The sequence below is a fragment of the Siniperca chuatsi genome, linkage group LG20, assembly GCF_020085105.1.
Source record: "Siniperca chuatsi isolate FFG_IHB_CAS linkage group LG20, ASM2008510v1, whole genome shotgun sequence".
In the NCBI taxonomy this organism is placed as follows: Eukaryota; Metazoa; Chordata; class Actinopteri; order Centrarchiformes; family Sinipercidae; genus Siniperca; species Siniperca chuatsi.
This window is the reverse complement of record NC_058061.1, coordinates 2882895-2909894: the sequence shown is the minus strand read 5'-3', so window position 1 is coordinate 2909894 and position 27000 is coordinate 2882895. Positions and strand designations below refer to the sequence as shown.

At 40.8% G+C, this 27000-nt stretch overlaps 1 protein-coding gene and 1 long non-coding RNA gene across 3 annotated transcripts in view; both read left to right on the top strand.

Moving 5' to 3' along the window:
• aatkb (apoptosis-associated tyrosine kinase b) overlaps positions 1-27000 on the top strand; it is a 58612-nt gene that overhangs the window by 911 nt on the left and 30701 nt on the right. Inside the window, exon 2 of one of the 2 annotated variants that reach the window (XM_044178745.1) lies at positions 2210-2356. Coding sequence is in view for 1 of the 2 variants with exons in the window: in XM_044178744.1 (XP_044034679.1) it covers positions 4669-4750 (82 nt within the window). In the remaining variant the exon portion in view is untranslated. Of the gene's footprint in view, positions 1-2209; positions 2357-4109; positions 4751-27000 lie in introns of those variants that run through there. The other variant, XM_044178744.1, reaches the window with a different exon arrangement.
• On the top strand, positions 15837-17359 carry LOC122867661. The gene is made up of 2 exons (XR_006375971.1): positions 15837-16237; positions 16947-17359. It is a non-coding gene; the product is annotated as an uncharacterized LOC122867661 (long non-coding RNA).

Sequence of the window (27000 nt, the reverse complement as noted above, 5' to 3'; positions counted from 1 at the left end):
AAACTGCTCACAACTGTACAAGTCCACACTACGTGATGTGGGGTCATGAGTAACCCTTGCCTCATTTGAAGGGGGTCAGTAAAGTTGGGAACCACTGCTATAGAACATGGATGTGTAGACCCATATGGCATTATAATGTACTGTAACAGAGAGCCTATATTAATGTAAATGATTCAAGTTTAGCAGTTTTCAACAGTGATTTTGACCAGTTTTAAATGGATGGAGTGACACAATCTCTCCATGTACAGAATATAATAATATATTCTATATATTTTGGCAACAGCAAAGGCTTTAGAGCCTTTGAAACTGTATCTCAAATGTCAGCTTCTCAGGAACCATTATACACAACATCGTTTTCAGTTTGACCACAAAGCAATTTTAAATGTATCCAACACTGTTCTGACAGGGTTTCACAAAGCCGAGCAATTGTAAAATTCTCTCAGTCAACAGAATAAAAAACAATTTCTAAACTGACATTAAAGTCAAGCTTGGTGGAGTGGATCTAGGCTGAGCTGCTGGCTGAGACAGAGTCCAGAAGCTGGCGCTTTCTTTACAAGCCCCACAGTGAAACCAGAGAGGAGTAACTCAGCATGTGCAGCTGCCCAGGTGCAGAGTGACCGAGGCACCGGAGGGAGCTGTTAAAGCTGGACTGAAGCCTGCTCTGGGCCCCTGCTATCCTACCTAATCTCCCTTTGGGGACAGCTCTGAATTGTGGGGTGAGGATGGAGATGGACGGGGTGTCTGGGTGGACGGCTGTTTAAATTCCACCAGTGTAATTGCGTTTCTGCTTTCATTAACACAAAATGGACTGATATACAGAAAACGCTCAGCATGATTTAATCTGCACGATGCTCCTCTGCGTGGGAGCAGGTATAATTAGCTTTGTGCATGAACTGAATGAGCTGATAGAAAGTACAGTGATATACTCTAGTTAACCTAATGCTCATCACATTTGATGTAAGATTTGAAGTGACTGGAAAGCACAATCCCCTCTGCTGGCGTTTCACCCCAGAAATCCATCTTATCCTCTCCTTTCTGTTTCCAGGGAAACAGCAGACATGCAATCATGTATCAGAGAGTAGAATATGACGTGACGAGACAGTGAAATACGACGAGGAGGAGGTGGAGGAAGAGTGAAAATACTTAGGAGGAACATTCCTGTCAGAGAAATCAAATGTCCAAAAATAGGAACTTGTATGTAAAATATAAACTGGGTCCTTCCACCGTCGTCCTTCTCCCTGAGTTCTTATTCATCAAACTGTGACTCCATTAAAAAGTAAATAGGTCTGAAATGGAATCAAAGACAGAGATGACAATGCATCATCCTTTCTTCTCATTCCTCTGCTTTCACTGTCTCTACATGTAGATGAGAGAAAAATCACATTTAGTAAAGTACAAAAGGGTGATCAGGTTACAGACTTCAAAAGAAATCACGTCATGGTTACTAATGGTTTAGTCCTCTGTCTCTACTGGCTAGAAAAGTCCCTCTTCCCCTTTCTGCTGCAGATATATTTTTCAGTTAGTAAATGGCAATACCTGTGGACTCAAAGATTCATTCGTAAAAAAAGTTCATAGCTCTAGAAACACAACAAATCCAGATGGTTTCCTATCCAGATCTTGACCCAGTTGAACACAGATGGGAGACTTAAAGCGACATGTTAGACAGCGCTCTCCACCCCCATCATCAGAACGCCAAATAAGGGAACATCTTTTGTTAAAATGATTCAGTGGAGTTCCACAGACTTGGAAAATCTCTGCCAACGAGCACTGAAGCTGCTCTGAGGACAACATCAAATGTCTTATTGGACACTTAATGTCGTCTTTAACTATGACTAGATGTCACTCATCTACAGCAGGTGTACCTTCAGTTTTAGCTTTGGTCTACGTCATTGACCATAACGATAGATACAAGATACCAGATAGATGTATTGATAACAACACAGGGTTGTATTAATGAAATATATGTATGTTGTTGTAGAATGAACAATAATTATAATGTAAGAGGCTTACAAAGAGTTGTTGGTTATTAGAGACCCAACTGTGAAATTATTATTTTCATGGGTTGGCAAACCCATCTGAAACCCCCTCACAGTCCAAAGACGCTGGTTAGTGATAAATGAGGAAGCCAGTATATGAATATCTCCAAATGGAGTCTAGGCACTAATGGCGGTGAAAAACTTTTATCTTTTTATTGTTTTTGTGATTGCAGAGACCTTAACCTAAAGCTGAGCCTTCAGGTGAAGAACTGGATGGATGTGACTTGGACCAGGACTCCTGAGGAGCTCACTGGACTGGACTTGAAGCCAGATCACACTCTGCAGCTGCTGTGATGAACTCTGGAGATGGAGGAATGGAGGTAGGTTTTGTCATGCCATCACTCAAACAGAAAGCTGGAAGCAGTCCAGAATTTTAAAAGGAACAAAACAATGGCACCCCAACAAAACTCAAATGGACATTTAGAATACGTTGGTTGGTCTGGGCCCACTTTTGTCCAAGACAGGTTCAATATCTGGACTTCCAGCTAAGACCGTCTGACCGTCTATGGATGTTCAAAACAGCGTCAAAATGTAGACGTCTTTTCAAGACCAGTGCTAGAAATTAACTAAGTACATTTACTAAATTACTTCTACAACTACAATTTAGAGGTACTTGAGCATTTGTATTTTATGTGACTTCCACTCCACTACATACATTGACGACTGTAGTTACTTTGAAGATCAAGATTTTCATACAAACCATCTTAAAATATGAGATTAAAGCAATCAGCCATATATGAGGTAGTGTCTTTGCCTCAGCCATCTACAGTACAACAGTAAAATGCTGCTTACATGCTGCATAATTCAATAATTTAACTCTGCCGGGGGCATTTTGCCTGCTAAATGCGTACTTTTTAGTTCTACTTAAGTGAAATTATGAATGTAGGACTTTTTAAAATTATGGATTACTTTTACATCGAGGTGTTGATGTGTTTACTTAGAAGTATTGAGACCTTTTATTTATTAGATGTCTGATTAGATGTGTTGTTCAGACCACTTCTAAATGCCTGTGGATGTTCAGAACAGGATCAAAATTTAGATGACTGTTCAAAACCATTTCTGAATGAAAATGACCCCTCACGACATAAAGTTGTGGGGTAATCAGATTGGTTATAAAATGCACCAGCAGGGAAGAAAATGCATAAATGGGAGAGAGCATTCTTAATTGAACTTCCGCAAAGATTAGTTTCTCTCATGATTTGTCAGCCAAAACAATTGCTTACTTGAATCACCATTTTTTGATTTGTACACCACTCTGTATGTGATCCTGGCAGGCACCTCAAGAGAAGCTGCCAGAATGGCTTGTTTACAGAGTATAGAAAATCTTTGAAACTATATGTCTATTAATTATAAATGATACATTACATAACTATTCATCCATGCAACAAAGAGCAGGGTGCACGATAAGAATGATGGAGAATCTGACAAAGACTGGATTTGTGCTTAGACAGATCTTTTTCTCCTTTTTGGCCGCTCAGTCTGTGACATTTCTGTTGCTCTGCATGGGTGAAGAATTACAATCATAGTAAGCTTGTAAGATGCACAAGGAAAAGTTGACTCCCTCTGCTGTCAGGAATCCAATCTGATGGGAGGAGGGAGAGGGAGGCAGGGAAGGAGGGGGATTGGGAGAGGATGAATGTTGTCTGGTGGGGGAGGGGGCCTCATCCAACATGTATGAACAGTAGGATTAGAGTGGAGATAGTCCAGAGAGCCAAGTCCCGCTGAGTGCCTTTCCCCGGAGGTGTTACATCACAGTCTGTTCATGGGAGATTTTTTATCTAACTGAGGGAGTTGAGGCAGAAGAAGAGACAGCTGCAGGCTCTCCATCCAGAAGCACAAAACACACATACAGTAAAGTCAGGACAGAAATGTTTGCTTTGCAGGTGAAGATGCGCCAGTTTCAGCTGTAAACTTGTCTTTTTAACCGCAAAAATAGATTCTTGCGCCACATCCTTTAGTACTATCTGCCTCTGTACTGTATATTTCAGTAAATCGAACAGTAGCCTATCGACAGCCTCTTACAGCCCCCTCCTCCCTGCAGACAGAGCGCAAAAACCGCTCCATAAATTCTATTTGGGAGCATTGCCGAGCAAGATGGCGCTGTCAGCACCACGGACAGCTCCCAGCAGCTCTGACACAAAACTGAACGTTTGATTTGTTTTCATTTATTTGTAGAGGTGTCACGTGTCTGATCTCATTCGGCCAGGGCTTTCAGATTATGTGACTGCATCCAGGTGTCGCGTGAAGCTGTGCGCTATTCGCTGCAGCCAAGGGAAATTAAATTGGATCCACTTGGCTGCTATTAAACAGGACTTTGTCGTTCAGCCGCCCTCTCCTCCTCCTCCTCCTCCTCCTCCTCCTCTGCAGCGACAGTCTAGATCTAGGAGTTCAGGAGGAAAATAAAAAGATAACAACCGGCCTCGGCCTGCGGGGACTTGAGACCGGAGGAGGAGTGCGTTTCTGTCAGCATCTGTCTTAATCACACCGGTACGAGGAGAGATGGAGGGGCGCGTTGAGAGAGCAGCAGGGGCCGGTTCGGAAGGAGAAATGAAGCTGTGTTCAAGAAATAGTGTTGCTTAGTTTGTTGCCCTCTAAGCCCTGCAGTTTTTCTTTTGGTTCTGCAACGCCGGTTATGAAGATGTTGGCGCTCCTGGTGACGATGTCTTCAGTCGTTTTCAGCCCCGGCTTTGCCCTCAGCTCCCATTTCAGCTCAGGTGAGCCGACATTCCGCTGCTAACATCCCCGAATAATGCTGCTAATGTGCTGTTATTTGGTAATACTCGTTTAAACACTACTGGTTGCCGATGAACGCCTATCTCAATGTTCACCTAATTCTATATGACGACCAGTATGGCTACACCATATGGAAATGATGTAATCTTCCTCATTTGCAATTGTCAATGTTGCGTGTGTCCTGGAGTGTGAGACTTTGGATGAAAGCGAGATAGAGAAAAATCATGGCGTAGGTGTGTATTTTTAAAGGTAGATATCCAGCTCTAACATTTGTTTCCCTCAGCTGCTCAGGTCAGAGGATCAGGTCAGCTGAGGAGTATAAAGGTGAAAGGCAGAAGGTGAAAAGGAGTTGTAGGTGCAGAGGCGTCCTCTAATTGGAGCAGGAGGATGTAGCTGGTGATATCCAATTAGTCCTGGAAAAGAAGAGGATCATGGGAGATGATGAACGAGGCAGATTGCCTCATTGTTTCTCACATCATGGTGAAATACTCAGAAATCACTGCAAAGCAAATGCCTATTTTTATTATGCAGCATAAGCAGCTACTGATATGTCATTCAGGTGGTTTCTATGGCAACCAAAAGGTGCAGCAGTCCATGGCTTTCCCATCTCTTGTTTCGAACAGTGAATAAAAAATGGATTTACTCCTACAGTGCCTAAGAAGTGAGGACACTGGCATGTTTTTTTTTTTTCTGGATTGTTTATGAAATCGCCATGCAGTGCTCAGTGTGCCATAAAACAGAAGCCTAATGTGCATGATGGTTTGCCTTCCACTTGATATCCTCCAAATACGCTTAAGTGGGTCTGTACTGCCTTTCTTGCAGTGGCTACCTTGGTTTCATAATACCCTCCTGCCCTTTTCAAAACACATTAATTGAATTGTATATATAACCCCTCCATTCCAGCGCTTTAGTCTCTGCAGCAGATGGGAAACAGGAAAAGAGAGCTTTTTACTCTTTCTTACGTCTCTCTTTAGCTCCAGAGCAGGAACCAGGGTTTGTTTGTCTTTTCTGACTCCAAACCACAAATTGATTTAACTGGACAACATTTGGATCCCAGTTAGATCTTTGACAGGTCAAAATCCTCCATTCCATTTTTCTTTTTGAACAGAGAAAGATCCAATTGTGATTTAAAATGTTGTCTTTTTAAATCAATTTGTATTTTGGACTGAGTGCGTAGGTGTTACTTTGTCTTTGGTGCTTGTGTTCCAATAGACTTGCACCTATAAATGCTTATAAATACATTCATACTTTTTCTAAAAAAAACATGTCGGCTATTGTCATGGACTTGACCAAGATACTGAAATCATGACTGGGGTCATTTTAAAGGGAAATTCTGGTATTTCTAATCCTAGTCCTACTCTTGTAATTGTGGCCATTCTGACTATGGGTCATTCTAACTTTGCACTTGCCACCTCCATTGCAGAGATTCAGGAAATGTGGACTCTGGCCACACATAGTAAATTGGGGCAAGCAGTGTGAGCTTCCTAAAGCTTTCCAATTAGACTGCAATTTTTCAAAAAATATTTCAAACGCTTGACTCTGATTTCAGTTTGAAGGAGTGAATGCAGTCATGGGTGATCAGGTGGCTTACCTTGGGCTTTCCATTTTTTTAGGAAATATGCTACAAATGATTTGTTTTCAAATGTTAATCTTTACAGATTTTCTTGGTCTTTAATTAAATAGAATATTTTATCTGGATATCTGAATATCAGCATTTTCCCCTTCTTCCTGATCCAGGTTATAGACCAAACAATTAATGGGTAAAATAACTGGCGGACTACTTTGATCATGAAAATAATCATTAGTTGAAGCCCTACATATTATAGGTATTCATTTATGAAGGCCCTACTTGATATGCAGTATTAGTCCATTGAGTGAATATTCTATCTGTCCCTTTTAAATAAACCCATATAAAATAAAGTAGTTATCAGTCCGTCAGTATTTTGGCTAGACAGAGCTGTATCTGCTGGGTCATGTCTTGCCATATTTTGTTTGTAAATGTGTTTGTTGGAGGGAGCATCAGTTGTACAGATATGTTTTCAGTTTATTGATGATATTAATGAAGGGATGACGACGTGAGGGAAACAAAATGTAAGGATGGAGACAGAGAAGTCGCCTGATGGAGGTGAGAAATGGAATGTGAAAGCAAAAATGATTTTAAAAGGACAAAGTGAGAGAGAGAAGGGAAGGAAGGTGCCTGTCCTATTACTTGGATCTTCCTCTCGTGCCGAACCGTGATAACTGCTGTGTAGGGCAGGGGTTTAGGGATGACATCACAGCCCAGTAAAGGCAGGGCTTGGTATCAGTGGTGGTGGAGGGAGTGATTTTACTGGCAGTGCTGGCTGGTTTCCCGAGCCCCAGGTTATCCATTTCACATTTCTCTGTGGGCTCCTGGCTGCGCATACGGAGGCACATCTAATTATATGGACACAAAACAGACAAGGAAGCAGGACATAGTGTGTTTGAAAGCCCAGTGGACTTCCCTCTCTCCAGTCTATCGCTAAACTACCAGGTCCCGGTGCTGGTGGACACAGGCAAGGAGCTGGAGGAGCAGGTAAACCCAGGGGAGAGGGGCTGCTGGCTTGGAGGGACTTAAGTCAAGAGTAGGTATACATAGCTCGAGGTGGGGTGTCTGCGCTGTTCATACAGAGAAAAAACTAGGCTACAGTCAAAGCACAGAGATGGGATTTAATAGAAGAAGAGAGAAAATAGCTTGAGAAGTTGCATCATTTGTAAAGTATGTACAGTAGATGGTGAGGTTTTGACAGAAAGAGAAGCTCACAGAATAAATGATGTATTGTTGGCAAGCTGAAGAAGAGGAAGGCACACAGCTCTGGCTATAAATTGGATTCATGCCATTTACAGCAATTGAACAACCTCTAAAAGCTTTCTCCTCTGATCACACCTCAAAACCTCCTGTTAGGAACAACTCCCCAACACTCACACAGATCTGAAAAGATGAAAGGACTGTGGTGGTCTTAGGTTGTGAATATCCGCCAGCAGGATTTGTTTTTTGTATGCAGTGTTTTCTGTTTCTGTAGAACAGCTTGTTCAGAACATAATCATCCCCATATCGAAAGGCCCAGAGTGTCTCGAGTTAGGCTGATGCAGACATGCCTCTGATTGCTAAAAGCTTCTGCACTTTGAGAAAGCCTCTTTGTGTGTGTGTTTTGTCTGTAAGAATTCTGAAGAATAATAGCCACTGATTGCATAAAAACAATTTTTGTTGAAGGAAACAGACTCCTACTCATCCGTCTCCACCTCCTGTTTATTTATTTCCAACTGTTGTGATTAAGTTGAATTCCTGTCAACCTCGGATGAATGAAAAAGGACCTAAACATTATAGTGGAGGATCAGATACACAAACACAATCACACACCCCACTTTGATACTTTAATGACTTGATGCAGCTCAGAGACACTATCAATGAACTGACGAGCTTGTACACAGAGCAGCTGACCACTTTGCATCTGCCAATCAATGTCTCTAAACTGCTAAGCTTTATTGAACATCACCATTTAAACCTGATCGGGAATCAATACTTCTCATGTTACTTAGTTTATAAGTATTTTTCTTTTTTGATGTAGACAGACAGCATCTGTTATATACTGTAGATCAGAAATAGGCCTGAAACTAACAATTATTGTCATTATCGCTTAATAAGGAATCGCTTTCTCAATTAATCCAATAATTGTTGAGTCCATATGTCTCAAATTAGTGAAAAATGTTTATCATAATTTCCCAGAAGCAAAGGTGACTTCTTCAGATTGCTTATTTTGATTGATAATCACAATTTACAATGATAAAACGGAGAGAAAAGCAGACATTTCTCACAATGTAGCATTTTTGCTTTATAAATAAATAAAGAACAATCCATTAATCAACTAATTGCTGCAGCACTAATCAGATTAAAAAAAATCTATAGTGTATTATTTAGCTTAGTCTTCCGTCTGTTGCAGTGTATTGGCCTAACAGACGAGAATAGAATAGAGGCTCCCTGATCATCACAGACTTTCAGCTTCTTTTCCCCTCAAGTTTAAACTTAAAGCCAGAGCCATGATGACTCTAAATCCATGTGGAGATACAAAGGCACACTTGATGAAATAATAATGAAATGTAATTCTTCATTGATCCTTGAGGGATCTCTGTTTTCCCTGCTGCAGGCTGGACAGGAGTAGTTATAACACATCAGCCCTGGACGCAGTAGGGATTCAGTATCTTGCTGAAGAGCACTTCAGCTTCTTGCTGAAGGACACTCTGCCTATGTACTACTGTACATCACTTTGCTGCATCTAAGGAGCATGTTGGAAATAGGTTTTCTCACTTTAACATGTTATCCCTTGTGTGATGTTATCCCTTGGATTCACTGAGTCCTGTAGATCCACCCAAAACGTGCTTTTTGAGAGACTTGTTCCATCTCATAATTAGGTTTTGGAATGAAGTCTTTACTTCTAATAAAATCGTTTTTCTAACTCCTCAATACTTTTAAAAACAGTACTTACTCTGTAAAATGTGGATGTGGCATTTGTTTTACAAAGTTCTACAATGTTTCTCAAAATTCAAGCTCTTTCTGTTGTTTAATACAAATATTTCATGCTTATATTGCCTTTTCTACTTTGACAAACGCTGCATATACCACTGTGTGAAACCCTGATGATGATGATGGACTGCTGAAGTTTATCCTCCCATTGATTGTTTCTATTGATAGTCCGATGCAGGCAGAGAGTTTCAGGCTCGCTGCTTCTCTGATTTCTGATGCATGATCTCTGCAGTTGTGCCCTTAAGCAAGGTTTACTAGCCTGCTACTTCCATCTTGCCCTGTTGTAGGCCTGACTAATGGGATGGATGATGGAGTGTGACACCAGTCACCAGTTTAGAAACTCAGTTTAAAAAATGGGAGAAACCTCTGGAAGAGCAACAGAGGAGGGATCCCTCTCCCAGGACAGACAGACATGCAATAGATGCTGTTTGTACAGAATAGACCAAAATAGCAAAATTCCAATATGGAAAATCTGGATTACAATATCATAGACATGGATTGCAAATATTATAAGTGTTCATTGTTTATACACTGCTGATAGATGCTAAATAACAGTTAAAAATAATCTATATCTTATACATTTTTTATATATTCTTATTTTTTTCTTAAATTATCCAATACTGTGAGGAATTTTTTGGCTGATGTGATGATATATACTATTAAACGATAGAGTTTTGCCCACCTGTACATACTTTGATGTTTCTACCAAGGTATTGTAGGCCACTGTGGACAATACTGCAAATCAATGAGCAGGACTAATTTATGGCAGTGTTGGAATATGATGAACCTTGACTTTTCACATATTTATGTATCAAATACCTCATGGAGTTTCCATGTATACAAAAAGTTATGTTTACATACAGTGTTTCTGGCCAAACCCCATGTGTTTGCTTGCAACCTACTTTGTTTACATCCATGTTTGCTAGCTGCAGTCTTCTTTTTCCCTGACTTCTGCTGGCACATTGTTGCATTTCTTGGCACCCCACCAACTGTCGATCAGCAGAATAATGTGAAAATGTGAAAATGTTGGCAGGAATGTATATCACGTAACCTGCATGCTTATGCATGTATGTGTGTCCTCATGAATGTGCTAGTGGAGATACAAATAAAACAGGATCCACTCATCAATCCATTGCTCCATAGCGCCACCTGTGGACCAAAACTTTGGTGTGCCTTTAATTCATGAAACACCCCAAAACAGACATTCCCATCTGGACATTTAATCTAATAACGGTTCATTTATTTCAAAACTCAAGGATAAACCCCTTAAATGAACCATCTTGTTTTTAGGGGGTTTCTCAAATTAATTTCTGGAAAATGTGAAATTACAATGCATTGATAGAAGACTCTGTTGCCAGCCCTACACAGTTGTTATAATACTCTTGCATCATCGCCCTACCATGAAAGCAGGAATTCATATCCCAGCTCTTTATTAATCAGATCTGTCCTTCTGTCTTTCCTCCGCCACCTATATTCTTAAAAAAAAACCAACTCTCTGCCAGGCCGACCATCTCAGCAGTGCGTCTGCAGTTATAATGGCCGCCTCACACATCACACCAATGTCCTTTTTATTCGATAAAATAACAAGCCTCAAAATAAAACAATTTTCTCTCCGGATGAAATCATGCCTACTATTATTTATTTTATTACTCTGCCTGTCTGTGTAATTATGAGTGTACTAAGGGAATAATATCGTTTCCTGGTTCCTTTTTAGCCTCTCAACTGAAGCATTAATGACACATTGATTTGCTCTGGAGCGATACACTGTTAGAGAGACAACCAGTTATCATCTTTGCTCTGTTTAGTCTGTTTGCACAAGAGAAGCTGATCACTACAGGAGGACAGGCGAGTCAATAGATGAGTGGAGTACTGCACTGACTGGCTGACTGACTGCAGAACATTTGCAGATTCAATCGATACATCATGTTGTTGATTTATTTTGATCCTGTTCTCATACTCTTTGGGTTTTGATATCATAAACCTTTCACTCATCACTTTTTTTCTCCTCTGTGTAGTCTACTGTATGTAGCTCTCTTTATATTCCCTCTTCCTCTCCTTCTTAACCTCTCTCTGTATCCCCATCTATATATCTATCCATCTCCATCATCTCTCTGTGAACTGTGCTATGGAGGCCCTCCCAGTCCCCGCAGTATCACAGCAGGCTGTTAAGCCTGTGATTTAGAGGGATTCATCGCTGGCCACGCTTGCCTGGCTGAGAAATCTGGTGATTGGCTCAGACTACAAGTGCATCCTGATGCAGAGAGAGAGAGGGGAAAGAAGAAGAGGGAAGAAGAGTGTCAGTGGAGGAATAACAGTCATGTCAAGTCAATTTTATTTATATAGCCCAATATCACAAATCACAATTTGCCTTAAGGGCCATAAACAATATGTACAGCATACAACACCCTCTGTCCTTAGACCCTAGGGAGAGAGGTGTGGGGAACCAGGCAGACTACAGACCGGATCTGAAGCTCCTCATGAAAGTTCAGGAAAAAACATGAAGGCATTATCGCCACACAGATCAGCCATTCATCTCGTTCCATACATCAGACTACTTGATAAGCAAACGGTAAAAAATGGAGTATGGGCAGTAAAGGTTCTTCAACTAAAGAAAAACGTGAATGCTATTTCCTGCATTTACTGTATATACATTTATATCAACCTTAACAAATAACAAATTATGATGAAAGTGGTTATTGTGTGTTCCAAATTAATGGTGGTATAATATTGATTGTTGGAGAATGTTAACTAAATGAAAGCTCCAGATATTTTCCAGAATTGTTTTAATGTTTTTGGGCTTTTTTAGAGAGCCCTAGGTAGTGTCTGCACTCCTTTCAGGCTGCATATAGCCCCAGCGACCTCCACCAATAAGGTAAGGCAACCTATATGCAACCTGAGAGACAAAACCAGGAGCAAAAAAAAAGTCTGAAAAGCACTTTCTGCACCACTCAACTTAAATGCTGTGAGCGCACAGTAATAATTGAAGGCAACCCAAATGAGTGTATCAACATTTTTATTAACTCAGAGCTTCTTTCATCTTGATTTTGGCTGCTGGACAGTCAGCGGAGGTTTTAGTGAGTAAATTAAATTGGGCTTGTAAAAGTGGAGGGAGACAAAAGTAGGATTTTACCCCCCATCCCCTGTGGAAATTATGCCCCTGCTCACTCTGGTATGTTTCTGCCCTGTCGCTCATGAGATGGCATTCTGATTGGCCGGGAACGCTGTTTTGAGCACCACAATGACATCAAATTCAGCTATATTTGTTGTATTAATAAACTTTATATACTTTATTCAACAACCTGCTTGGAGAATGAGATGCCATTTGTGATGCAGAGAAGTCAGTATCAGTCAAAATTATATAAACCTGATTTTCAAAAGCTTTTCTGTAGTTGCATAAACTGTCTGGTCTTCATTAATTTGTTCTGAACTATTGTCAAACCACACCTACCAATGAAAACGCCTTCACACTGATTCCAAACCACAAAATTATTTATCTAAGTAGACAACATTTCGATCCCAGTTGAATCTTTGTCTGGACAAAATGTTTAAAACTGGATACCACACCCAAAAATCTCAAAACAATGAACAATCCGGTAAGCACGCAATTACATCAATACCCAACATTTTTTAAGGACAGATACATAAAATGTTTTGAGTATATCAAAAAATTGCAAATAGGCTATATCAAAAATATCCAAAATAGTTGTAAGTTATAACCACAGTGCAAGTGTAAGGTAAAGTGTGGTGTAACGACATCTTCACATCTAATTAGACTAAACCGCTGAGAGACGAGACAGCCTTTTTCACTCCACGTGTAACAAGTACTGCATGTGATGTGCAACATGGAGTACTTATTTATCTCCTTTTATCTCCTTTTGTTGTACCTGAAGAGATCCACTTTGAAACATGTTAGATCTGCATGGTGGTTGACCTGAGAGGTCAGTGCCACTGACCACCCACACAGCTGACAAGCCACCATATGCGTCAGTAGCTATAACACAGCAGATACTCCCTCAGACGTCTCCATGGCAACGAATCTCACCAAATCAGTGTTGTCATTCATTACAGGTTAATTCAGAATTTCAGAACTCTGACTGATCAAGGTCTGAGCGAGTGAATAAAACAAGCTTCTCTCTCTCTCTCGCTCAAATAGGCTACATCTAAATTTGCACGTGAGCAGGCAGACACCACACGTGAAGCTGCAGCAGCTGGAGGAGTTTGGTTGTTCATGTTATGATGGGGAATGACGAGATAATCATAACTCTGAGTGTGTGTGTCATTTCCTTTCGCACTGAATATTTTATAATGTGCCTTCATTGGTGGCAGTGTGTGTAAATCTGCACGTGTGTGTACATGTAATATACGCTGTATACTACTGTATTTGTACATGTCGTTATCAGATAGAGCAAGAAAAGAGAGCATCTGTGTAGTTTGTGTGTGGGTGGATGTGTGAGTGTTTGCACATTGTGTGACAGCATTTGCTCCAGTTTCTAGTTTTGGCCATATCCCCTGCCTCTTCTCGGTCATGATGAGCTCATCCAATATTTAGAACATCAGTCACCCGGGCCTGGATCAGTGTTCCCTGATCACAGCCAGTCGAGTCCCACACGGCCGGAGCTGGAAAACCACAGTCCTCCAGATACACAATTGTGCACTCTCAATTTTAATTTATAGTTTTAATTTTCTTTTTTGGCAAGACAAGTAAATATAAATATAAGAAAACCAGTAAAAAATATGTCATTCATTGGCATTAAGACTTCATATGTCATTAAGACTAATTACAATGGGAGATATTGCCACTCAAGGCAAGGACTTGTTTGTGGGGGTATTCTTTGGAGTCGTCCTTTTGGCTACTCGGCAAATATAAGTCCAATATTCCCTCTCCTTTTAGCTCTGTTTTTGGTCTCCACCAACTCCTGAGGAAAATATCTGGCTTTTTAGCTGCTAAATGCTCCACTATGTTCACCAGCTAGTCATGTTTATCACGTGTTGCCTCATGATATACCATGCAAATTCTTATTCCAGCTCTGAACAGGTAGTACTAAATTTGGGTGCCATTTCCTGCTAAAAGCATTTCAAATACATAATGTTCCCGGCCATAAAGCCATTTCACATGCAGACACACACTGAAATGAGGCAGCCTGATATACCAAAAGTGTCTCCATGGCAACCATGCTTCGAAACCGGCGCACAACAGGGGGGCACTTTGGAGAAGGTCCGCTCGCTGTGATCATGGATAATCACGGCGGACACATATCACAAACCTGGCCAGCATCTCTCATTAATACTTGAAAATAAGTGAATACACTTGATTAGTTAAAAGCTGCTTTTGTGCAAACGTCCAGGGTAAAACAAGAAAAATGCCACCACATTTGAACAGTTCTGGTGGGTCTGAATTTGCAGAAGTCTGTCTTTTGCTGTCTGCAGTAATGACTCATTTTATCCAGTAATGCAGTTTCCTTTCCTCGAAGTGTCATTTTCCAGATAGGAAAAGCCTTGCTACAAGTTGTTTGTGACATTTGGTGGCCTTAAAGTCACATGAGCTCTCTTTCATGAGCTTCGCTTTCTTTCTTGCTAGAATGGTGATAACACTGCAGTCAAATCTATTAATTCTATCTATTATTAAACACACTCTGAAATCTGCTAAAATCCACATGTCACCGTACTCCTTTACATCCTTTTACATAGCTTTATTAGTATACTTCTTCAAACACTTGGAGACCAGTTGTGTTTTATTCTTTTTATTTTTTTTCTTCCTTATTGTGTTATCATGCAATGTTAATGTTATTCCATAAGTATTACATAGTCGAGGTTCACTGTTTTCATTTTTTTATGGAGTGGATCAGTTTCCTGCTGCAAGAAGACACTAATCACAGTAAACAAGGTTCTGTTGTGGTAAGGATAGCTCGATAATAGAATGAGAGGAGAAAAACACAAATCCCCTGATGTGATAGTGTTGCTCCAAATAAGAAAAAGAAAACAGGAAACTAATAAATTACGTTGTTGTGCTGCAGATGGTATTTTTAAAATATGATTTTTACCCAGATCTTTGCATTATTCATTTTATTTATCCGATTTTTCTTTTTTTAAAACACAATCTTCCATGTAAAAATGACAAGTTAAATTCATAGTCAAATGCATTGTTACTCAATTCAATCCAGTCAGGGGATTTGCCACTACAGCCTTACTTGGTTTGATATGACCAGTAGCTTATAATGGCTTATGTTAGCTAATGTTGGTAAAGTTAAGATGTGATGTGAGATTGCTGTGTCACTGACATTACTGAGTCAGTTTACTGACTTTATGACTCTTCTCTACGTGTGCTAAAACAAATCAAACATGTACAGTTGCCTACTCATACATCCTGCATACACTGGAGCAATATTAGCATTTATTTGGAGTCATGTTACTGGCCACCTGATGAATGTTTTTAGCTCTGTTTTTCGTCTCCACCAGCTCCTGAGGGAAATATCTGGTTAAAGCTGCGCTATGTTCACCAGCTGGTCTCTAACGTTTTGTCTGCTGTTTGGTGCTGGGCAGGTAGTGTACAGTGGGTTTTTGTTTAGAAGTTTTGTGCTGAAAACAGCTGCCTGTTGCAACTGGAAACATGGTTGATAAGAGCGCCAAGGGGAACTGCAGATTTGGGTGATAATTATCTGTGGGTTGTTACTACAAGCGACACCTTTCAAATTATGTTGTCATTTAATCTATTGTTAATATTAAAATATTGATTACAGCAGTTTTAACTCAACTGATGCAAGAGAATCTGAGAGGGGTCTGCCTGCACGGCTCCTCTGTGGAGTCGCTTCCGGTGCAGGCTCCGCTCTCAGCTCCACTGTCAGGACAGGACTTTTTTTTTAACGTCCCCCAAAGGATGTAACTTAAGGCATTCTCAGTTGTTTTTGCTACACTATGCCTTGTGACAACGGTAGGTGACTGATTTGCATCCTAAAAAGTCTGCATGCATGGGTCTTGCATATGTTTGTTCGAAATAGCTACCACTATCAATATCTGTAAATCTAAATCACGTAAATGACTGAATGTTGCACATGTAGGTAAGCTATTTGTCGTTTTAAAGGTAGTTACGCCAACGGTGGCTAGCGTTACCTCCTGAAATTTTATGGTAGGATTAGCTTGCTAGCTAGTTTTCTGTGGATAACGTAAGCTAACTGTTTATATATAATTGTGTTTGGCTTTATTAAACGTTTTTGTAAAGACTTTAGCACGGGCATAGGTCTGCATTTGTCTTAAGATGTTAACTATGACACTCAGGTTGGTTATTTGTTGTCCAAAAGAAGATAAAAGAAAGATTAAAGGTTTTCTATCGTTCAGGCCGTTCAGTGTAGATGAAAATGTATACTGAAATAAGCTGTTATCACACTTAAACAGTGTGCACAGACTTTGCTGGCTGTATGAACTAATCTAATTTTAATTGAAGTTTATGTACTATGACCATAACATTTGTAACAGTTTTTCTGTCTTTTGTAGATGCATCATTCGAGATATATACTGTAGCTATAGATCTTAAAAGAAGCAATGCAGAATATTAGATTTTATATGAATAGAGGTTACGATACTGTTGGTGCAGCAATTATGCGATAGGAAGACAACCTTTTTTCTTTCCCTCTTTTCCATAGGATAGAGTGGAGCCCAGGATTGTAAATGACTGCAAAAAGGCAGCAGAATGGGTTAAAGCAAACCAGCATGTGTTTTCAGCCGAAGTGGAGTTGCCTGATGCACTGAAGATGGGGGGAGAAGAACTGGCAGAGGCTGCACAGCTGTATGGACAGCTTTGGGTTGAGGAAACAAGCGAGAGCCTGGACGAACATGAGAGGGAATTAATCTTGGAGCCATTCAAGTTTGCATTTTACAACACTGAAGATGTGTGGAAGTGTTGTGAAGAAATTTCAGATAGCCAAGGATATTTGGCGTACCGTGAATGCCAAATGGACAACAACTAATGACTTTACAAGTAGTAGCGCATTACTATTGTTGTGTTACGCTGTGTTTGCTGAATAAAGGGAAACAGATCGTTTGATCAGTTTGTCAATTTGTGTGTTTTTTGCTTTGTTTTGTTTTTGAATGAAGCACTTAATAATTCACTTTGATTATACTATGAAGAACACAGAGCTAAACTGGTGTATTTTAAGCCTTTTATTGACCCTGATATAAATATGGTTTTAACTAACTATTCCTGCCCTCCATGTGTGCTGACATTGCTTGCATAGTTAAAAAATGTATTGGCCTATATCTCTTCTTCTTCAGGTTTGCAGTACAAGTAGACACATCAGCTTCTAGGCTGTATGGACAGAGTTTATGTAGTATTTTGACAGAATAAATCAAATAAGATACTGTTACTTGTAGAATTATTATCATATTGATTGCTACACTGGCATAGATACCCACGTTACATGCTGTTTATTAATAAAATATAAATCAACGACAAAATACATTAACATACTGTATAATGCTACTTTGTGTGTGTGTGTGTGTAGTTGTACTTGCTACATAGTGAGGACTGAAACACGTTTTTTTTCTTACAGAGTGAGGACATTTTTGGAAAGTGAGGACATTTTGGCCGGTCCCCACATGGTTAAGGTTAGGGTAAAGGGCTTAATGCATTAAGTCAATGACGGTCCTCACAAAGATAGAAGTACGTGTGTGTGTGTTACCTCTGTGTCTTGTGTGTGTCATAATGAGCTGCACTCGGCTGCTCCTGTGAGGTGTGTGAATCAGAATCAGGTTTATTGTCAGTAGGTTTTCACATACACGGAATTTACCTTGGTATTTTGGTGCAAATAAACATAGTAAGAGAAAATTAAAAAGCAAGTACTGCAAAAGTCAAGAATCATAAATATAAAATGTGCAATAAAAAATATATTTATTTATTTATATATATAAAAACTTTGTCCTTCACCCCCCGTGGGTGGTCTCATCCTTCGAGCTCGGGTCCTCTACCAGAGGCCCGGGAGCTTGAGGGTTCTGCGCAGTATCTTTGCTGTTCCCAGTACTGCACTCTTCTGGACCGAGATGTCTGGTGTTCTTCCAGGGATCTGCTGTAGCCACTCCTCCAGTTTGGGGGTCACTGCCCCGAGTGCTCCGATGACCACGGGCACCACTGTTGCCTTCACCTTCCAGGCCTTCTCCAGCTCTTCTCTGAGCCCTTGGTACTTCTCTAATTTCTCATGTTCCTTTTTCCTGATGTTGCCATCGCTTGGTATCGCCACGTCAACCACAACGGCTTTCCTCTGCTGTTTGTCAACCACCACGATGTCTGGTTGGTTCGCCATTACCATTCTGTCCGTCTGAATCTGGAAGTCCCACAGGATCTTGGCTCGGCCATTCTCTACCACCTTTGGAGGTGTTTCCCACTTTGACCTCTGGGTTTCCAGTCCATACTCAGTGCAGATGTTCCTGTACACTATGCCAGCCACTTGGTTAAGGCGCTCCATGCATGCTTTCCCTGCCAGCATCTTACACCCTGCAGTTATGTGCTGGATTGTCTCAGGGGCCTCTTTGCACAGCCTACACCTTGGGTCTTGTCTGGTGTGGTAGATCTGGGCCTCTATTGCTCTGGTGCTCAGGGCCTGCTCCTGTGCAGTCATGATGAGCGCCTCTGTGCTGTCCTTCAGTCCGGCCCGCTCTAGCCATTGGTAGGATTTCTTGATATCAGCCACTTCAGTTATTTTCCGGTGGTACATCCCATGTAGGGGTGTGTCCTCCCATGATGGTCCCTCCTCCAGCACCTCTTCCTCTGTTCCCCATTGTCTGAGACATTCACTGAGCACGTCATCTGTTGGGGCCTTAACTTTGATGTACTTGTGGATCGTGGATGTTTCATCCTGGATAGTGGCTCTCACACCCACTAGTCCACGGCCGCCTTCCTTACGGCTAGCGTACAGTCTCAGGGTGCTGGATTTGGGATGGAACCCTCCATGCATGGTGAGGAGCTTTTGTGTCTTAATGTCTGTGGTCTGTATCTCTTCCTTTGGCCACCTTATTATTCCCGCAGGGTATTTGATCACTGACAGGGCGTAGCTGTTTATTGCCTGGGCCTTGTTCTTGCCATTGAGCTGACTTCTTAGGACTTGCCTTACTCGTTGAAGGTATTTGGCAGTTGCTGTTTTCCTTGTTACCTCTTTGAGGTTGCCATTTGCCTGTGGTATTCCAAGGTACTTGTACCCATCCTCAATGTCTGCTATTGTTCCTTCTGGGAGTGACACCCCTTCTGTGTGGACTACTTTCCCTCTCTTTGCCACCATTCGACTGCACTTCTCAAGCCCGAATGACATCCCAATGTCAGAGCTGTAGATCCTGGTGGTGTGGATCAGTGAGTCGATGTCCCGCTCGCTCTTAATATATAGCTTGATGTCATCCATGTAGAGGAGGTGAATGATGGTGGCCCCGTTCCTGAGTCGGTATCCATAGCCTGTCTTGTTGATTATTTGGCTGAGGGGGTTCAGACCTATGCAGAACAGCAGTGGGGACAGAGCATCTCCTTGGTATATGCCACATTTGATGGATACTTGTGCAAGTGGCTTGCCATTGGCCTCAAGGGTGGTTTTCCACAGCCTCATCGAGTTTGCAATGAAGTCTCTTAGCGTCCTGTTGATGTTGTACATCTCCAAGCATTCAGTGATCCATGTGTGTGGCTTTGAGTCATATGCTTTCTTGTAATCAATCCAGGCAGTGTATATAAAATATGTGTGTATATATACAGTATGTGTGTATATAAAATATGTATATATGTGTGTGTTGTGCAATTGCTCCTGCATGGCATCTGTGATGTGATGTCACATCAGGCCTCTCTCTTCGTCTCTGGAAGTTTCATCCACATGCACCTCCTGCGTTTGATAAGGTATGACAGAAGAAAGAGAGAAGCAAAACAAATAAATCTGTGACTGAGTGAGTGTAGAAAAAGAAAACAGGTGGCAGTTTTTGAGAAGTGGAAGACAGCTCCCAGGGGAGAAGAGTGGGGAGAAAGAAGGAAGTCAGAGATTAAGGACATAGATGGAGGACTGGAGGAACTAATAAGCATGGAGGAATAACTGAAACCATGCTCCACAGTCTGTGATGTGTGATAGTGTATATTTTCTCTGCTCCATTGAGTCTCCCCGGGTGAGATGATTCATCCAGATAAGAACCACAAACAGCAGGATGTGTTCATGCTCTGCTCTCATGCTCTCCGAGGTTCACTCAGGTGAAACATGTAATGTTCCTGCGTGTTTCCGACTTTCCGGTGTGCCCTTGTACAATTTGTCAGACGTTTCTCTTCACTTTAACAGTACCTGTGCATGCATACACAATGGCTCCACATCTACATAAAGGCTTGTTTTGTTTTCATGCTCCACTGGTCGCGGTGAAGCTGTGCTACACGTGAGCTGCATGCTCCTGGGACCCATAATCCCCTGCTTCTGTACTGTTCTCCCCACTACAAGGACTCGATAAATGCCAGGCTTTCACTACATTTCACACTGAATAATATTCTCAAGTTAACATCTTGACAAATACTCTATTCATTGAGGCTGTTCAATGAATATTTATTTAATGGAATTCAAGATCTAAAGCAGTCATGTGTGTAGCCAGTGTATGGTGACAAATATGACAAAATGATGATACATGTAAAGCAAAATGGAAAAGAAATTGTGGGTTAGTATTAAGGTTGTAGTTATTTGACTTTATAAGTCACATAAGCACTACATTCTGAATGTTTCATATGTATTTATTATTGTATGATGGCGACAGTGATAAACATATCTGCTAAACATTAACTTGTTAATGCTGACATTAGCATGCTAATATGTGCTAAGTACAGCCTCACAGAGCTGCCTGCATGGCTGTAGACTCTCTATTGTATTATTAAAATTGCATTAAATGAATCTGTAATGTGAAAGGATTGTTCATTGTGCCAAAATCATGGCGAATTAGGACCCTACTCTGTTGCTCTATGAGGCCTTTTAGACTCTTTTAGCTCATAGTTTTGTTTTTATTGCAGATTTGGTCCAGCTCTCATCAAGCAGCAAACATCAAACAAGTGTTTCATCAAACAAGCTCTGATAAACCTAACAGACAAAGTTAGCAACTAGCTGGTGAAGAAAGTGGAACATCTAGCAGCTAAAGAGCCAGATATTTTTCTCAAGAGTTGGTGGAGACCAAACCAGAGCTAAAAGGTTGGTTGTGTAAATAGTACATCTGAAATATCTGACTGTCTGACCGTTTAATCAAAAATTGATTAATGCAGCTTTAATGTTAATTGGTTCTGTTTAACTATGAATCGGTGGCCTAATGGCATATTTAATGGCATAACCGATAACTAATCATTACTTCCTCATTATTTACAGTACATATTATTACATACTGAGTAGCGTTACTATTAATACATCTTACATTACTTTGTGATTATCTTTCCATTATTTACCATTTTTGTGTCTCCTCAGTCAAAGTAAAGCTCCATCCTACCAAACTGATTAATCCAACATTAGTTAATGAAGCAGAACTCTCAAAAACATTTTAATCATCATATTCAGAGCACATTTACATTAATATTGACATCCATGTGTCATGTTATCAGCCAACACAGCCACATAAGCTCCCCTCACCTCCACCCCTTTGTTTACTCAAAGTTAAGTCTTCACAGTGGGTTCCCTGTTTCTCCTCTCTACGACAAAGCAAGCCCACAGAGAACAACATAACTGCTGTTTATCCTCATATAGAGTAAAGGCACCAAGCTTAAGCTGTTTTCAGTACAAGAAACCCACGCATACACATGCAGAAAATCCCATCATCCTCAGGGGCAGTGATGTGTTATTAAGATGGAGAGAAAAGAACAGAAAAGATGAAGGCAAACAAACGAGTGACATTCATGTTTGTTGTGATGGGAGGTCAATGGGAGGGATGTAGCTGCACCACTGGTTCTCTCAGTGGTGTGACCTTTAACAGATCACACACACACACGTAGCCCGCTATGTGGCCACACACACTTTTAGCTGAATGCCACAGCTGATAAGTGAGTGTAAATATCCAAGAGTTGTCATTTCAGGATGAACTGTCTATCCATCTCACTGAATGTTCACTATGGATCCTCTGTGAGTGTATTTGAAATTGAAATGTTGATGGACAGTCCAGACATGGAAATGTGAGCAATGACAGCAGGTTATTTGACTAATGTCTACAGCTTGATCTTAAGCCTTAAGGTTCAAGTCCCCAGTGGTGGAAGAAGAACTTAAATCTTTTAGCTTAAATAAAAGTTGCAACACTACAGTTGAAAAATACTCCATGATGATTACAGAAAGTGAAATCAATCAAATACTATGTACTGAAGTACAAAGAGTATTCAAAGAAAAGTGCTGCTGGAAAAACCTCATACCTCCAACTTTGGGTTTTGTTGTTTTTTTAGGTCGGTTTAAGAAGGGTAGGAAGGGAAAAAAGCACAAACAGAATGGAGGAAAGAAGAAGGAAGGTGGAAAGAAGGAATAAAAGAAGTTAGGTACAGAAGGAAAGAAAGAAAAAGAAAGAGACTCCTGCTTGCCTTCCTTCTTTCTGTCTTTACTTCTTTAGGAAGAAATAGAGAAAGGGAAATAGAGGATTAAAACAAGGAAACAAAAAGGAAAAGAAAGAAGGAAAGAAAGAAACAAAATAAATAATGAGAGAAGGAAAGTGGAAAAAATGAGAAAGAAAGACAGAAAATGAAAGACAATTTGCAACATGTATCTCGTGTTGTATGTAAAATCTTTATCAACAAGAAACTCCAACCATCAAATAACTTTAGTGGAGGTAATAACAAGAAAGACTGGAAATACTCAAGTAAAGTAATAGTACCTCAAATATTGTACTGAATTACAGTACTTGAGTAAATACATTTAGTTCTGTTCCACTGCTGGACGTCCTGCTGATGTGCCCGTCAGGCCCTCCAGGGAGCTGTGTGCTGAATAAGCCAGACGAGGTCGAGGTGTCTGTGGGCAATGTGTTGTCTGGGGAGGGAAGTGAGAGCCTCAGGTGTAAGCTGTCTGTTGCAAGGAAACAGACAGCTGAGGCTACACTCAGCATACTGAAGTGTAGGTCTGCCACAGCAGGGCAAGAAATATCAGGTGGACAACTCATCCATGCACATGCAAACACACTCCTGACAGCAGTCAAGTGCCGACGCAGGTGATCTGAATAACTTTTCTCTTATTGGTACAAGGTTGCTGAACAGAGATAATATGGCTGCTCAAGGGAGATGTGTTTCATAGTTAGTTGCTCCAAATTACAGCTTCCTGTGTAATTAGGTTACAGTACGTGGGCTGCCTGCTTATATGGATGGGAGGTAGACCCGACTCCCACATGATATGAATAGCTAATCCTCCAAATTCCTTTGTGTGATGGGTCCAACCAGTATAATGTTCAGTAACTCCCCTGGAGGATCTCACATTGTGCTGGAGAGCAGCAGGATGAAAGACGCTGAAAGGCTTCAGGAAGGGAAATGGAGGGTGTCGAATTCCAACACAGGAAGTTGTGACGTGTTTGGAATATACAGAGGAGAGGTGACTCGTTCATTCAGGGTGACATATTGAGAGTTGTTACACAGCATTCACTTCATATCTGCCATAAATACAAGCAGCCGAATGGTGAATAGACCTTTTGGGCCATCATAGAAAACTGTCATGTCAAAGTCTTAGTTCTTACAATGACTAGGATTATTATTATGATTGGTCATTTCTGATTCCTGGCAATTGCAGTCAACAAACCGGTGTCATGTGTGATGTAAAAAGACATAAGTGGCAGTTGGTTGTAAATAAAATTCAATATTACCGCTGATATAATTAATTCAGCCAATTAGTTATATAGCCTCCACAGTTTGTTTATGTCTAGTTTTACTTGTTAATGAAGGACTAGAAATATACATATATACAATAAAAATAGTTAATTATGCTAATTTTTATTTTTTGTGTCATCCATAGGAGTCTGAGTTGTTGCCTTTTTGTTTGGGACTATTTCAGAGGTTTTATTATTAGGGATTTTAACTTACATTATTGGTTTATCTACTTTGAATCTAACTCACCAATGGTGATTTCCTGTGTTTCCCAACTTGAAATGGCTGTGTTCAGCTGTGTAGGTGGAAAACGATGATGTGTGAAAACGATTGTAATGAGGGATGCAAAACACACACAGTACGTGTTTGCATTCCTCATCACAAAACGGGTCTTGAGGCTGCATTACATTCAGTTGTGTTCAAGTTGTTGTTTATGGAAAAAATTGTTCTCCTGTGTGAATAAATACTGAATCAAAATCCTGCTGTGCTTTTTAGAGGTTAAACATTTCATGGAACTGGCATGTAGCTCACTCACAAACTCAATCAGGCTACAGATTCTCCACACAGGGAAGCTATTCAGTCATTGCCACCTATTTGCTCACCTGCACCGCCTGCAGGACTAGAAAGTAGTAGTAATAAAATGTATGTTTTAGATTGCAGAATTTGTTTCTGCTATCAAAGCTCCAATGCCAGAAATATTTTGGTGTGATGTGACGTCAGCCATAAGAGATAATAGACCATCAAATTATGCGCAGTGCCTATCGCTGTTTACAAAACTATTCATTTTCAACTTTTCTTTTTCTTAAAATGTTGTTTTTCTCTCCCATATTATGCCAAAATACAAGACTGGTGGTTTTATTAAGGCTTAGTATAGAAGGTAAATTTCCTTTCAGGTGTCAGAGGCAAGTTGTTTTTTGTCTTGGCACAGCGTCTGTGAGCATTAGGAGGGCATTTGAATTAGTCTGAACGGGATTTAGGGGAAGCAGTCACCATGGAAACCGGTGGATTTTTTTTTTTGCAGCCTGTTCTTCAGTGAGAAGCACCGGCAGCTGTTCGCTAACATTTGGTTGTGTTTACATTCAGATCTCCGATGACAAACCAAACATGCATCAGAGGTGTTGGCTATCTGTCTGTCTGTCTATATGTCTATCTATTTAGCTTTCTGTATGTCTCTCTATCTGTCTTACCTCTGTATGAAGAAATGACCAGAAGGATGATTACTGCATCATGTCATGTGCACTAGCAGATTTACGGCAGATTGGTTTTCTCTTTGGCCCCTAACACAGATTGTTCGTGACCAGATCATCAGCTTCATGCAGTTCACATGTGTTTGGCCCATATGGGCTTGTTTAACCATCTCTAACCCTCCCCCCGCCCATCTGTTTTCCTCCTGTCATCATCATCTTCTACCTCTCCTCTGTTGTTTTTTTTAACTGATGTCTTCCTGTTGTCATCCCGTCCCTGTCTCTCTCTCAGTGCCTGATAGAAGCATGGTGTCAGCAGTAGTGTTGCAGGGTAACAGAGGACATTATTTTACCAGCAGCAGCATTTTTGATACAGTTCGGTTGGCTGTGAGCGAAGAAGCTTTGTCTCAGTCACTGGTTTGGCACACAGTCACACTCATGGATATCTTACAGTGAGAAGCATCTATTGATTGTATCTATTCCTTAACTCCTGACCCAAATCCCAACCCTCTGCAATTAAGTCTGACGTCATTTTGTGATTTCACTTTGCCTTCACACGGGTAAATTAAGTGTAATGTACATGAAATATATCATCTTATATAGTAAAACCCCTTAAGGGAACTTAAGAAAACGAGAAGACACATTTGCATGCACGCACGTCTGGTTGTAGAGCATCCCTCAGCACTTTAGACAGTCTGTCAGTGGCTCTCTATGGTCTGTTGGTCGCACACTCACCTGACTATTCACACTCTGACACCTGACTGCCTGCATTAACCTGAGAGCTAAAACCATTACTTCTGGTCCTGATACAACATGTAGGGGAGATCCTGAAATTCTGGGCCATACAGTGATTACATTTGGCAGTGATCACATGCATATTTTCACTGGGATTTTGCATGATTCATAAACATTTGCAGTTTGGGCATGCCATGCCTGGTGTTATTCCAAAACATGTACAATGTAAATGTTTCCAGCAAAACACTAACAGTCCACTGTTTAATAATGTGCAGGAATTAATGAATTTAATTTTCAGGGAACATGAAATGAGGCATTTATTTACAGCCACACATGATGAAGCTATAGTTTGAACAAGCTTAGTTGTCCCTGGTTTAATATATGTGTAGGATGGTGACGTTTACAAGACGCTATATGTCACATTTGCATCTGACATAGAATGCTCCTTGTATCCCGATCCTCTGGTTATTTGTATCTTAAACATTAATGTGTGTGTGAGTAGGGGAAGGCCTTGTCCATCGGGGGTTATAGTCTTCAGTTTCTTTGACCTCGATTGCTGATATGAAAGACAGTAGTCAAAAGAAGACTGCTAATGAAACCCGGTGAATTTTAGATAGATGTCAAAATGGACATCCTGCACAGCACTTTGGAATTAAAATCTTCATCTCTAACCTCTTCTCTCTCTGCTTCTTTCATCCTTAATTGGTATCATTGTGTAAAATCATTGCTCTGGCCAGTTTCCAGCACTTCAGTTGCTTTCACCTTTCTCTCCCCTGAGCTTTAGATAATTTAGCCATAGCGAGGACAGTAACCAGGCCTGATGATGGGTGAAGGGTGTCAGCAGTCCCCTTTCTGCTGATTCCCCTGAGCTGAATATGAGAAGCAGGCACAGGAAGAGAGCCAGGGCAGAGCTGTAACTATCCTTGCTTTGACTCTGCTCAGACAGTGAGGTGTGCCTCTTCTGGATCACAGCTGCAGCAT